General features: G+C 37.9%; 1 protein-coding gene across 1 annotated transcript in view; it reads right to left on the bottom strand.

Moving 5' to 3' along the window:
- The window catches only part of LRIT1 (leucine rich repeat, Ig-like and transmembrane domains 1), a 35,439-nt gene extending 33,879 nt beyond the window's left edge, over nt 1–1,560 (bottom strand). Inside the window, exon 1 of the mRNA XM_072129969.1 lies at nt 1,300–1,560. Coding sequence (XP_071986070.1) covers nt 1,300–1,421 — 122 coding nt within the window. The 5' untranslated portion in view covers nt 1,422–1,560. The remainder of the gene's footprint in view (nt 1–1,299) is intronic.
- Between the last annotated feature and the right edge of the window lie 12,967 nt (nt 1,561–14,527).

Raw genomic sequence — 14,527 nt, 5'->3', positions numbered from 1 at the left:
GGAGATTTGCGTGCATTTAAAATGCAAATTGTGTCGCACACCCTATGTTAAAGGCGCAACACAAAAAAGTTGGTGAACTCTGTCGGCCATTGCGGGGAAAGCGTCAGATTCATGATTTCTGGGGCACATTCTTAATGAATCAGTTGCACCCAGCATTATACACAGGCAGAGCATTTTTAGTGAAGTTATCATAAAGTTTCCATTTTCTTAGTAAATGTGCCCCAATGAACTCTTTAATTGAATTTAGATTATAGGTGTATTATTTTTGGAATGTTATGCCTTCTTATTGTTCCTATGTTTATGTAATTTGTGACTGGACACTGTAAGTTGCTAATATGTTCTGGCTGTGGATAAATGCATACAATTCTGTAATCAGACCTACACAATTCTACGTGACCCTATTGTACCTATACAACTTTCCTGTAAAGGCATACATCTTCGGACACAGTCATTACCCAAAATGCTGTGTTTATATTATATTTTGCTTCATACTCTATTAGATTTTGTATAACCACTGTTTTGAACCCTATCTACTAATTCCTGTCATTAACAAAAATTTGGTGACTGAAAAACTTTGTAAAGTTCTTTCAGAACCTTCTACTGATTTCTTTGTTTTCTAGATCTTTCTAGATTGACCCATCTTTTTATATGGTGTATGTTGTGGCTACTGTTTGTATGCTGTGGTTTTCACCTCAGTGCCCCCAAAACCAAATTCTGCATAAATAAAAACATATCTCATGCAATATGTGATATTTAGATTGCATATATAGCATAGAATATTAAGCATATTAATATGTTCATAAACTTAGAGAACGAAGATTGTGAAACCCATACACCGATCTATAAAGTGTTCAGTGTAAGACAACTTAAAGACATCTTCTATGCATTTCCAGTGCATGTCGGACACAGCAGCTGTAAGGCTTCCTACTACAGGTACAGGATATGTGGCTCTTTACATGAGCCTGCAATATCCAGATAAGGTAAACTAGAAGACTTTACACCAGTAGGCAAACATTTGTAAAGAATAGATGTAATATAATTGTTATGTATAATATTTCCGTGGTAGTGTCTGCATTTTATAAATCTACAGTCTCTATGCAGTACAGAAGGCATCCGGTGCTTTCTGTGAAATCAGATTACAAACTGCTCAGAAGTTAATCCTTTGGCCACAGGAAGTGGCAGCACAAATTGAATGAGGAAAATAATAAATAGCAAACAAGCAATAATTGCATAGAGAAGAGAGTATTAACAAGTTACTAGTTAGCTGTATGGGTGGGTGTAGGACTATGGGTGACATACCTTGATTTCGGTCCATCACTGACAGAGTGAAAAGTGCAGCTGCACTGAGATGGACAGGAAAAGCAAAAAAAAGGAAGGCTTCCAAACACCAGGCAACCAAAGATGACCAAAGAGATACACATGGTGAACTAACCATGAGTAGCACCTTTGGAAACCAGGAGATAGTCACAAGCGGCACCTGGTCACATCTTGTTAAGCGTCTTCCTCTTCCAGTCGCAGACTGATGCTTTAGCTGCAGCTCAGTCCATCAGATAAAATAGGATAGGGGATTAGGGAGAGGACTTGGTTATTTTCCTGTCGCTGCCTATTGCTTCCTGGAATGTCATAGGAAAGCATCTAAGCTGCTATACAGGGATGCCACGGTGTTATATAGGTTACAGGCAGCGGATACCTTTGCAAGATTGAGTATTAAGGAATTATAGGATATTTGATATATTTTGGATAGTCTAATCAAAAATATATAAGAGTGCGCCAAATTAATAAAAATGGAGTATGGTCTTTATTAATCTTTGCGCCTCCTGCATTTTTTTGGTGCACTTTGTTCTTGCTGCAGAATTGTGGCGCAAGTCAGTAATAAAAGTGGCGCAAACTCCGACTAAACAGTAACACGCGCCATTATGTGCACGTTTTTTCTGTTTTGTCAGACGGAGCAGCCGCAACTCAAAATTGGCGCAAACTCTTTATGTATGTGCAAGCAGTTTGCACATTCTTTTCAGTGCAAAGTCAGATAGAAAACTGGAGCTTTAATAAATGTGGCAAATGTGAGAATATATGCAGCCAGAGCTGCCAGAACTTTTACCATAATCTTAACCCCTACGGGACACAGCATCTTTTGGCCTAAAGGACGCGGCCCCATTTTTCAAATCTGGCCTGTGTCACTATAAGTGGTTATAGCGTGGGAACGCTGTGAGATATCCAGGGGATTTTGAGATTGTTTTCTCGTGACACATTGTACTTCAAATTAGTTTAAAAATTTGGATGAAATCTTTTGCGTTTAGTTATGAAAAAAACAAAATTTGGCAAAAATTTTGAAAAATTCTTTATTTTCAACGTTCTAAATTCTCTACTTTTGATTCAGAAAGTCATAGCACCCAAATAAATTCATAACTTACATTTCCCAAATGTCTGCTTTATGTTGGCATGGTTTTTTCAGATTCCACATATTTTACTAGAATGTTATGAAGCTCAGAATTTGGGTGCCATTTTTCACATTTTTTGTAAAATCGCCAAAACCTGTATTTAGATGGACCTGCTCAACTTCTAATTGACACTGAGAGGCCTAAATAATAGTGAGACTCGTAAATTACCCCATTGTGGAAACTACACCCCTCAACGTATGAAAAACCACTTTTAAGAAATTTGTTAACCCTTTACGTGTTTTATAGGGGTTAAAACTAAATGGAGGTGGAGTCTGCAAATTGTAATATTTTTTCACAATACACTCATTTTGGGTGGAAAATTAAACATTTGTAATGGATAAAATGAAAAAAGGCTCCACAAAGTTTGATACGCAATTTCTCCCGAGTACACCGATACCCTACATGTGGTGGTAACCTGCTGTATGGGCGCACGGCCGGGCATAGAAGGGAAGGAGGCGCCATTCAAATCAGATTTGCTATGTCACATTGTACAGGCTATAATTTTTTTCTTTTTTTTATTGAGGACCTATAGGGGCTTATTTCTTTTGCCACATGAGATGCACTTTTCTAATACATAATTTTGGGGCATCTATAGCTAATTGGTGAGATTTAATTAACTCTTTGTTGGTGGAGGAAATGAAAATCATCAATTTTTAGGAAAATTTTTATGTGTTTTTTTTTTTGGCCGTTAACCATACCATGAAAATAGTATATTATTTTTATTCTTTGGGTCGCCACGTTTATGAAAATACTTCATTTATATATATTTTTTTATTTTTTCCCATTTTTACTGAATAAAAAGTAATTTGGCAACATTGTTGTTAATTTTAGCATCACCGTCTTTCATATGCATAACTTTTTTATTTTTCACCTCAAAAATCTGTTTAAGGGCTTATTTTTTGCAAGAATGATAGCTCTTTTAGTGGTCTTATTTTAGATTGCGTAACTTTTTAAAATCACTTTTTTAGAGCATTTTTAAAGGGCATTAATAAAAAATCATCTTTATCAGAGAGTTTTTTTAGGTTGTTTTTTACGGGGTTCACTTTGCGGATCTAATAACGATTCTGTTTTATTATACAGATTGTTACGGACGCAGGGATACCAAATATGTGGGGGTTTTGTGTATTTTATTCAATTGTACTGAATAAAAACTAATTTGGAGAAAATCTTATTCATTTTAGCATCACCATCTTTTTATATGCATAACTTTTTTATTTTTTGGCAGATAAATCTTGTTAGGGGCTTATTTTTTGCGAGAACAGTTGTTCTTTTTAGTGGGCTTATTTTGGAGTGCATAACATTTTTTAAATCACTTTTTAGAGCATTTTTTATAGGGTATTAATTAAAAATTATCTTTTTTCGGAATGTTTTTTGCGTTTTTTTCCTCCGGCGTTTACCGTGCGGGTCCAGTAACAATTCTGTTTTATTATGCAGATTGTTACGGACGCGGCAATACCAAATATGCGGGGGTTTTTTGTGTTTTTATGTTTTTTATACTTTATTAAGTTTTTTTATGGGAAAGTGACATTTTAGGGGCTTATATTTTTATGTATTTATTTTTTATTTATTATAATGTGTAGTGTTAACTGTTTTTGCATATTTTTACTTATACATACTTGAACTTAAACCAGTGATGCTCTGATCACTGGTTTAAGTTCAATACACTGCTCTACAATACTATTTTATTGTAGAGCAGTGTAAACTGTCTGAGCAAGCTTGCGCATGCTCAGACAGTTTACAGCCAGACCCGGAAGGGGTCTGGCTGCCATGGAGACCGGGCAGCTCCGGGGCACATGCCAGTCCTCGGAGCTGCCCGGAAGAGGATCGGATCCCCCGGTAAGCGGCACGGGGGATCTGATCCACAGCGCTAACACCCTTACACGCCGCGGTCATGTTTGACCGCGGCGTGCAAGGGGTTAACACCCGCGATCGGAGCCGGCTCCGATTGCGGGTGTTAGCGCAGGCTGTCAGCTGTACTAGACAGCTGACAGTCGCTGCTTCTGGTACCGGCTCCGTTCGTGAGCCGGTGCCAGAAGCAGGACGTTATAGAACGTCCCCGTGCGCTAAGCATCTAGCCCCGGGGACGTACTATAACGTCCTGGTGCGCCTAGGGGTTAAAAGTTTATTTTAAAAAGAAGGCCATGGATAACAAATATAAGAATATTACCGCAGTCACAGTGCCTGGATCTATGAGTAAGAGCCCCCTTTAATGACCAAGTATTTTTAGTATATTTGTGGATTTAGTAGTTTAATGACACACAGGAGCATTTATAATTTTTTTCAATTTATTTTTAAATTTTTAGTTTTATTTAGGATTTATAAGCCTTTTTTTAATGCATAGTGAATTATTTTTTCTTTAATTTCTAACTGGACTTAACCCCTTCCCGACATTTGACGTAATAGTACTGCATGGCGGGAGGTGCGTTCCCGCAAAATGCAGTACTATTACGTCATGCTTCTGGCCCCGGCTCCTGAACGGAGCCGGGGCCAGAAGCTGCGGGTGTCAGCTATATATCATAGCCGACACCTGCCCCTAACACCCGCGATCGGAGATTTCTCCGATCGCGGGTGTTAACCCCTAACACGCCGCGGTCGCGCTGACCGCGGCGTGTTAGAGGCATTTAAAGTTTAAGAAGAGGGAATCGGACCCCCCCCGCGGCGCTTACCGGGGGGGTCCGCTGCTCCGATCGCAGCCCCGGGACTGCCGGTGCCCGGGGCTGCGAGATCTTCATCCCGGTGCCGGGTCCCTGCCTCCTGGCAGGACCCGGCTGTAAGACACTGGGCATGCGCAGCATGCTCAGTGTCTTACATTACACAGTGCAATACATCTGTATTGCACTGTGTAACCTGTAAAAATGCTTGAACAAGTGATCAGAAGATCACTTGTTCAAGCTTAGATGGCAGTAACTGTAAAAAAAGTAAAAATAAATAAATAAAGGTTTTTTTAAATAAAAATAAATAATAAAATTAAGTGAAAGTCCCCCCAAACACCACATTTCCCTGTACACAAGTAATAAAGTATAAAAAACACTAAATCACAAAAAAACCCCACTTATTTGGTATCGCTGCGTCCGTAACAATCTGTACAATAAATCCTAATCATAATTGGACCCCCTCGGTGAACATGGTAAAAAAAAAACGCCAAAAACATGCCAAAAATTTAAACTTTTTATCAAATTGCTTTACAAAAAATGTTCTAAAAAGTTATCCGAAAAAGTTACAAGCACCAAAATGATACCAATGAAAAGAACAACTTGTCACGCAAAAAATAAGCTTACAACCAGCTCCGTCAACCAAAAAATACTATAGTTATGCTGCTATAAAAATGGAAATACTAAAACAAATGCAATTTTTTCTATTCTAGTTTTCCTTCAATAAAATTGGACAAATATGAAATAAACTATATAAATGAGGTATCACCGTAATCGTAGTGATCCGTAGAATAAAGATAATATATTATTGTTATGCTACAGTGAACACCCCCCAAAAAAAATGCTAAAAATCCAAAACAAGAATTGATGATTTTATTTTCCTCCACACGTAAAAAGTTAATAAAATTGCTTCAATAAGCTAAAAACCCACTAAAATTAAGTTTTTTTTACAGTGCATCTCATCTCGCAAAAAATGAGCCATTATGTGTCTAAATTGCTTAAAAAATAAATAAAGATTGTATAGCCTATTCCCAACGCGCATTGTTATAGAACGGTGCGGCGGGTAGTGACTTGCCAACACGGTTCAGACACAGTGATCGGGGCAAGACGGCGGCTGTTCCTGAGGGCCATTCATCCTGCCTCATGGACCAGAAGGGTTACGCCCCCCCCACATGATCGCTGCTACTGGCTCATCAATTCAGACCAGCCAATAGCAGCGAATTTACTTATGACGTAAGTAATAGCGGTCACCATGTCTGTAGACACGGTGATCGGGGCAGGGTGGCGGCTGTTCCTGACAGCCACCAATTTTGCCTTGCGGGCCAGAGGGGTTTTGTTGCCCCCCTCTGTCCATGTTTGCCGCTATTGGCTGGTCGATTTGGTCCAGCCAAAAGCAGCAATATTCGTCACAATGGGCATCGCTAGGGTGAATAAGAGCAACACTTGGTGAAAATTTCCCTACGAAAAAACAAGATTTGGTACAAAAGCGCTGGCCGTGCACATTGTACAGATTATGGTGTACAACTCTTACGAGCTGTTCCAATGTGCAGGTCCTGCCGTATCATTTCTCCATTTTCAAGAGGAAGATATTAGGAAACTAATATTGGGACAAGAAGGACGGGGCCCCAGTACCTCTGGTTTAGATGTTCCTGTGTTTTGCCAGGACAGCATTTTCCCGGTGAATTCTGCTGCTTCTAATGGTAGGACTCAATAAAGAGTCTGTTCCAAAAGAGAAGTTAGGATGGACACTACATACTACTAAGAGACCTGCGACAACTCCAGAGTGACAAAAGTTTAGTTGGTCCCCTGGTATATTCTACCTCCTTATACACTAGACATTCACAATTCACGCCCAACCTGTTGTGAATTAATTTCGGTAAAATGAATAATTGTAACAACTGTTAGGTTACGATGCTCCCTATAACCCTCCATTATTTCATATGGGGCGCCACATAACGGGCACTGAACGTTCCAGAAATAATTGCAATTTCCATCTCGGACTCCATTGCACATGATATTTGGAAACCACCTATATGTTCAAAATGCTCATTTCACCACATGTATTACACTATACCACATATTACACCTTGCTATATTCCCCAAGGGGTGTACATTCAACAATTAGGGTCACTTTTCGGGTTTTCCTCTGTTTTGGTACCACTACGGCTCTCCAAATGTATCCTGACACATGTGAAGGATTTCTGTCAAATTTGGCCTCTAAAAGACAAACATCCCTCTTTTCCTCTACTGTGCGCCCATAAAGTATTTTATATGCACATGTGGGGTACTTCTACACTCGGGAGAAATAGTTTCACTCCTTTTTTGGGGTTATTTAATATATTATCCCTTGTGGCTTACAAAAATTAGGGGTAAAGTGACATTTATAGGAAAATGTTCACCTTTTTAATGTTTAGGGCCTAATTGGATCATTCACCTGTAGGGGCAAATACATATATTACACATTGCAAAATTCTCTAAGGGGTGTGCATTCAAAAATTAGGGTCACTTTTCGGATTCTTATCTGTTTTATACCACTAGGGTTCTCCAAATGCATGTCAAACATTTCTGTCAAATTTGGCTTCTAAAAGGCAAACATTCCCCTTTCCTTTTACTGTGCGCCCATACAACATTTTATATACACATGTGGGGTACTTCTACACTTGAGAGAAATAGCTTTACACATTTTGGGGGGTTATTACATTTTTTTTATCCCTTGTGGCTATAAAAAATTAGGGGTAAAATGACCTTTATAGGAAAATTTTTAACTTTTTCCTATTTAAGTCCTAATTAAATCAAACACCTTTATGGACAAATACACATATTACACCTTGCTAAATTCTCTAAGGGGTGTGCTTTCCAAAATGGTGACACTTGTTGGGGTTCCCCTCTGTTTTGGTACCACTACGGCTCTCTAAATGCATCCTGACATACGTAAAGGATGTCTGTCAAATTTGGCTTCTAAAAGTCCAACGCCCCTCTTTCCCTTCTGAGCTTCACTGCGTACCCATACAACATTTTATTTGCATGTGTGGGGCAATTTTATACTCGGGAGAAATGCTAGTACACATTTTTTTGGGGTTGTTTCATCTTTAATGCCTTATGGGATACAAAAATTAGCCGTAAAAGTGACTTTTTTGGGAAAATGTTCATCTTTTTCCTTTTAGGGACCTAATTGAAGCAAACACCTGTAGGGGAAAATACACATATTACACCTTGCTAAATTCTCCAAAGGGTGCACTTTCCAAAATGGTGACACTTGTTGGGGTTCCCCTCTGTTTTGGTACCACTAGGGCTCTCCAAATGCATCCTGACACATGTAAAGGATGATTGTCAAATCTGGCTTCTAAAAGGCCAAAGACCCTCATTCCCTTCTGAGCCCTACTGTGTACCCATACAACACTTTATATGCAAAAGTGGTGCAGTTCTGTGCTTAGGAGAAATAGTTCTACACATTTATGGGGGGTGTTTCATCTTTTATCCCTTGTGGCTTACAAAAATTTGGGGTAAAAGTGACTTTTTTTGAGAAAATTTTCACCTTTTTTCCTTTTTGGGGCCTAATTGAATCAAACACCTGTTGGGGCAAATACACAAATTACACCTTGCTAAACTCTCCAAGGGGTGTACTTTTCAAAATGGTGTCTCATGTTGGGGCTTTCCTTTGTTTTGGTACCATTATGGCTCTCCAAATGCATCCTGACACATGAAAACTTTTTCAGCCATATTTGCCCTCCAAAAACGAAACAACGCTCTTTCCATTCCAAGTGCCCCCCTGTGCCCGTACAGCAGGGTACAGTGACAAAAGGGGTATTGGCATACTCAGGAGGAATTGCCCTCAACATTGTAAAATGCATTTTCCTTTTTAACCCATTGTGAAGGTGCAAATTTTAGTGTTCAATGAATCTATAGTAAGATAAAATTACATTTCTCTAATTTCACTTTCATTTATCTTTCACGCTCATGAAACGCTCAAAGGGTTAACAAAATTCCCAAAGGTTGTTTTGAATATTTTGAGGGGTGTAGTTTCTAAAATGGTGTCATTTGTGGGGGTTTCCTGTCATGTGGGCCTTATAAAGTCACTTCTAACTAAATTGACCCTCCAAAAGTAGGTTTTGATGATTTTCGTGAAAATCTGAAAAATTGCACCTAAAGTTATAAGCCTCCTAACATCCTAAATAAAGGAAAAGATGTTTGAAAAATGATGCCAAGTTAAAGCAGACATATGGAAAATGTAAGTTATCAAGTTATTTTAGTGATATGACCAACTTTCCAAAAAGTAGAAAATTTTGAATTTGGAAAACATAGTTTTTTTCAAAATTTTTGCCAAATTTCCATTTATTTCATAAATAAATACTAAACATATTGATTAAATTTCTCAACCAACATGAAGTACAATGTGTCACAAAAAAACAATTTCAAAATCAACTGGATATGTTAAAGTGTTCCAAAGTTATAACCATTTATAGTGACACAGGGCAGATTTGAAAAAATGGGCCGTGTCAGGAAGGTGAAAAGTGGCTTCAGCGTTAAGGGGTTAAAAAGAAAATTATTGAAATTTGAAAAGTATAGTCTCATACAAACAAAGAGACAGCACAATGGGGCAAATTTACTTACCTGGTCCTGTCACAATCAAGCGGGCGATCGCGTGCACCAAAATCCCTTGTTAAATGCCATGCAAAATTGAAATCGCCGGGAAACCCAGCGAAAATGCGCTCCACGGACCCTTAGTAAATGAGCCCCAATGTTTTGCATTAGTTTGAGCAGGGAATTATTTTTCTAATTTCTGATTGCCCCCTTTACACAAGGAAACCACTGCCTCTATTCACTACATAGTGCTCATTCAGTGCTAAGAAGTGCAGATTATATAGGACCACACAGTCTTTATCGTCAAATCAATTTCCTTTCATTGGATAGTAGATTACATATTTTGGAGGTGGACTATCTTTGTCAGATCTACTAAAATATTAAGAAAAACACCACCTCCACAATTTACAATCATATACTGAAAAATACACTCAAGTTAAGATGCCGATGATAATTATTTTGTGTTAGGACAGTGATGGCGAACCTTTTGGAGACAGAGTGCCCAAGCTACAACCAAAACCCACTTATATGTTGCAATCCATTTCTATCCACACCTTCTTGTGCCTCCTGTAATCCTGGCAGCCAAGGATGTTGCTTTAAAATAGCGCTGAGCTTGGCACGCCCTGGGCTGTATTGTATCACAGGAGAAAGCCTTGAGTTCGAGCTGGCAAACTCGTTGTTGGGGTGAAGGCCTGAGTGCCCACAGAAAGGGCTCCGAGTGCCACCTCTGGCACCCGTGCCATAGGTTCGCCACCACTGTGTTAGGACATGCACTGCCCATTTAAAGCGATTATTAGGTTAAATGATGGAGGATGTGTACTGATTTTAACATGAGATTACATGTGATTGGCTAATTCTGAACAGAACCACAAATTGTTGGGTGTTCACACCTATGAACCCACTTTCAATTTCATTTTATAAATTTTCAATCTAAATTATTTCAGTTTATTTTTTTAGCGGAAACGTTGACAAAAAGTTCTGAAATTATTCGACTTATCTTTTTACATGACAAAAAGCTGACATTTTAACATGTGTTGATTTAGATTTTTTTGTATAATGTATTACAACTACTGCACTACTTTTTCTTTTCATTTGGCTTGATATGCCGCGATAGCTTCTTTCACACATGACTGCATAGTTCCCCTTTTATGACACACACATTCACCATGACCAAATATGTGCCTGATGAAGTCACATTAGCCCCTTTTACGCCCCATTTATCAATAATACCCCTTCATGTCCTCACCTAAAGTGGAAGCCCTCGATAGGGCTTGAATAGACATGATCCCCCTATGTCTACTATGTAGTAATAATGACCTGTATGTGACTCTACATAGTAATAATGTCCCTGCCGTTAAACCTGTCCCACTCCATCCACCTAAGAAACTGGGGTTTTTACTTGCACCAAAAAGAGGATGTTGCAACTATTTAATAAAATCGGTCCTTAATAAAAAAAATAAAGTGTCAAATTTCAGAAATGATTAGGAAAACTTGCTAGAAAAAGCAATTAGAATTTCTGACCTGCATTTGTTTAGTTCAATGAAAATGCAGCCATGTGTAAACTGAGCATGAGCTCTTTATATGCGAATTGAAGATGACCTACTTGTATGAAATGTCAAGTGATAGCAGCAGTAAGATTGTAATCTGGGAACACAAACCTCGCATATGACAAGGTCATATTCATGTTGTAAACAACAAAGTAGAGACATTAGTTGAAGGTTTTATTAAATATGATGGTGTATTCTGAACAGAACACAGAGAAAACATTATTTTATGACAAGGACGAGACCATACCTCATTGCTTATGTAAACCTTACTGTAATAAATAGAGACAACCAACATAATGTACATTGCTGCAGTCATCACTGGAACCAGAACACAATAGGAACCTCCAGTCACATGTATATAAGCTATATAAGTATATACTGACAGTCCCCGGGTTACGTACAAGATAGGTTCCGGAGGTTTGTTCTTAAGTTGAATTTGTATGTAAGTCAAAACTATATTTTATAATTGTAGATCCAGACAAAAAAATTTGGGCTCCAGTGACAATTGGAGTTTAAACATTTTTTGCTGTAATGGGACCAAGGAATATCAATAAAACTTCATTACAGACACCTTACAGCTGATCATTGCAGCCTGAGACTCTAGTAAAGCATTCAGAAAGCTTCACCAGAGGTCAGAGGTGTCTATCTGTAACTATGGGTTGTCTGTAAGTCGGGTGTCCTTAAGTAGGGGACCGCCTGTGTATTATTGAATAAATACAGATTCTATATAGAAACAGTAAGGAAACTTCTCCCTTTAACAAAGGTATAATAAAGAGGCTGCAAATTGTGAAAAGACATCCAAGGCCACCCAGTATTTTAGCCAAACCCAGCAGGGACCATAAACATGTTTTAAAAAGTATGATTTACACATCTTACATATATTGGACCTAAGCTTGGTTCTGTCTTAACAATGATGATGCAAAATAATACACAAAATACAGCCTTCTAAGAAATGTATTGGAAAGCTGGAAAAAAAATTCTATATGCAGTATAAATGAAGTAAAAACATACTTTACTACAAGCTTTAAATATGTGGTCCAAAGTTCCCATCATCCTATTTATTTTTTGGATCAGAGTTACTAAATTTATATCGTTTTTGTTAAATCTTTTTAAAAACAATTCTATACATTGCAGTGAAGAAAGCTTTTCAGGACATTGGTCGGATGATTGCATCAGTGTTTGTAAACCAAAACCAGAAGTGAAACCTAAACATTGGAAACTATTTTATTTTATTTATTTTTTATTTTTCTGTCTACAGAGGAATCAAACTTTAACATTACTGCTTCTTATTCTGATAATGCATTTTTTTTAAATTCATTTCTCTGTAAACCCTAATACCACAGGCAGCTGTCATAGTGCTGAGAATAGGTACAATAGACAAAAGGCAGACAAGACTGACCTTGAGCAATAAAAAGGATGTCTTGACATTGATACATTTTTTTGTGAGAAAACGCCCTTACTTATTGTCACATTTAACGAGCTTGTACAAATCTATTCCTACGCAAAATACTTATTAGGAAATGTGCGCCTTTCATCTCGTTACATATGTGTTCTGAATAAGACTGGTTTCTATCAGTTCTACAGAAGTCGGATACCAAGAGTATAAAGGTTTGAGTTGAGGTAAATATACTTTACATTCAATAGAAGAAATAGCAGTCAAGTATCCGAAACTCTCAGGGCTTAAATTATAAATGTACAGTTACTTTTGTCTTTCGCACAATGATATATAAATCTTCGTGGAAATGGAAAATGCATTTCATAAGACAAACCTTGAAACACAATACAGAGGCTGAAAATATCCATTATTTAAGAGGCACCACATGGACGGCAAAATGTAACATAGAATATAAACGGTGAATGTGACATAATGCATAATAATTCTAATTAAAGCAACCCACACACATGAGATATTGATTGGGTAGAATACATATGAATATAGGCCCATACCAATGCTTTGTACCTAGCTAAATAGGAAGATCCTTATAGCAACAAAGTAGACCAAATTACCAGATTACTAGAAAGATGTTTTTGTGGGAAAGAGATTTCTCAGAGGACCAAATCTGTCTCACTCATCCCGGCCACCAAGCAATGCTTCATAGATTTCTAAGGAGGCACAGATCATATGGGCCACAAAATGGGTCGGCCAGCCTGAAAACATTATTAGCTAAGTGGGTTAAAGAAATAGGAGAAATGACTTGCTTATCCCTTTCCAGTGATCTTCAGATCCCAACTGGTTTCTATGCCATGGGACAATCTTTACACACAGAAATACCCATTGATGGATGGAGACAGGTCACATTTATGACCAATGACTGGATGAGTAGACGTTCCTGACAAAGAATTAGGGACCAGTGGAAACTGGGTACTGTAAGTAACAGAATGTAAGTGAATTTGGATTTTGTGAGGTCAGCATAACTTCTTTTATGTTTTTTCTTCTTATTGTCACTTGCTTATGTACTTGACCTGTCCCCTGCGGATAATATTGCTTATGAATGTTTGCCTGTGTCTTGTCTTTTGCTAACAATGCCTGAAACACTGGTACAAAACAATTTCCTCAAACCAGGGAAGTAATAAAGTCCTATTGTATTGTATTCTAAGGCCTTTGTCAAAAAGAATATCCAGAAGATGAATTAAAGGGGTTTTCCAATTACATAAAACTATAATTAAAAATACTTAGTCCACTGTGTAAAAAACTATAATCATATACTCTATAATCTTGATCACCCGCTATAGTCAGTGGTTGGCTGCACAAATGGAAAGTCCCCAGTGTTATGAATGCGTCAGTGAGATAACTATGGAGTTTTTATATTATTGTTTTTATGGAACTCCCTTTAAAGTATTGCTAATTATTAGTATAATTGTTGACTACAATTCACTATATTTATTCAATAGAAGGTTTACACTATAGTTCACAGTCATTGAGATAAGGCAATGACTAATTCTGAGGAGCATTTCCCCGTTAATTACCATGCGTCTCTGCCAATTGGACATGACAGAAAGGGCCCTGTTTTTGTATCCTTTTGCTTCATCTTCTGATAATTCTGTTGTCGCTCACAAGGCAGTTTTCATAATCGTGCATTCACAAACCTCTTGTTCTCAGTGCTATGAATGCAGCCTTTTTACCATGGTATGCAAATACGATTTAGGAAAGGTGGAATGGGGGGGACTGTAAAAGTGAGGGATCCTGCTTTCATTCACATCATTAGAGAATTCTTCTGGGGATTGAGATGTTTCAGACCTAACTACTAAGAAGAAAAAAAAGATTTTACATAATGACTTGCATGATGCTTCATGACAAACAGACCCTTTA

This window comes from Engystomops pustulosus, chromosome 11, assembly GCF_040894005.1.
Source record: "Engystomops pustulosus chromosome 11, aEngPut4.maternal, whole genome shotgun sequence".
Lineage (NCBI taxonomy): Eukaryota > Metazoa > Chordata > Amphibia > Anura > Leptodactylidae > Engystomops > Engystomops pustulosus.
This window is presented reverse-complemented; position numbering and strand designations above follow the sequence as displayed.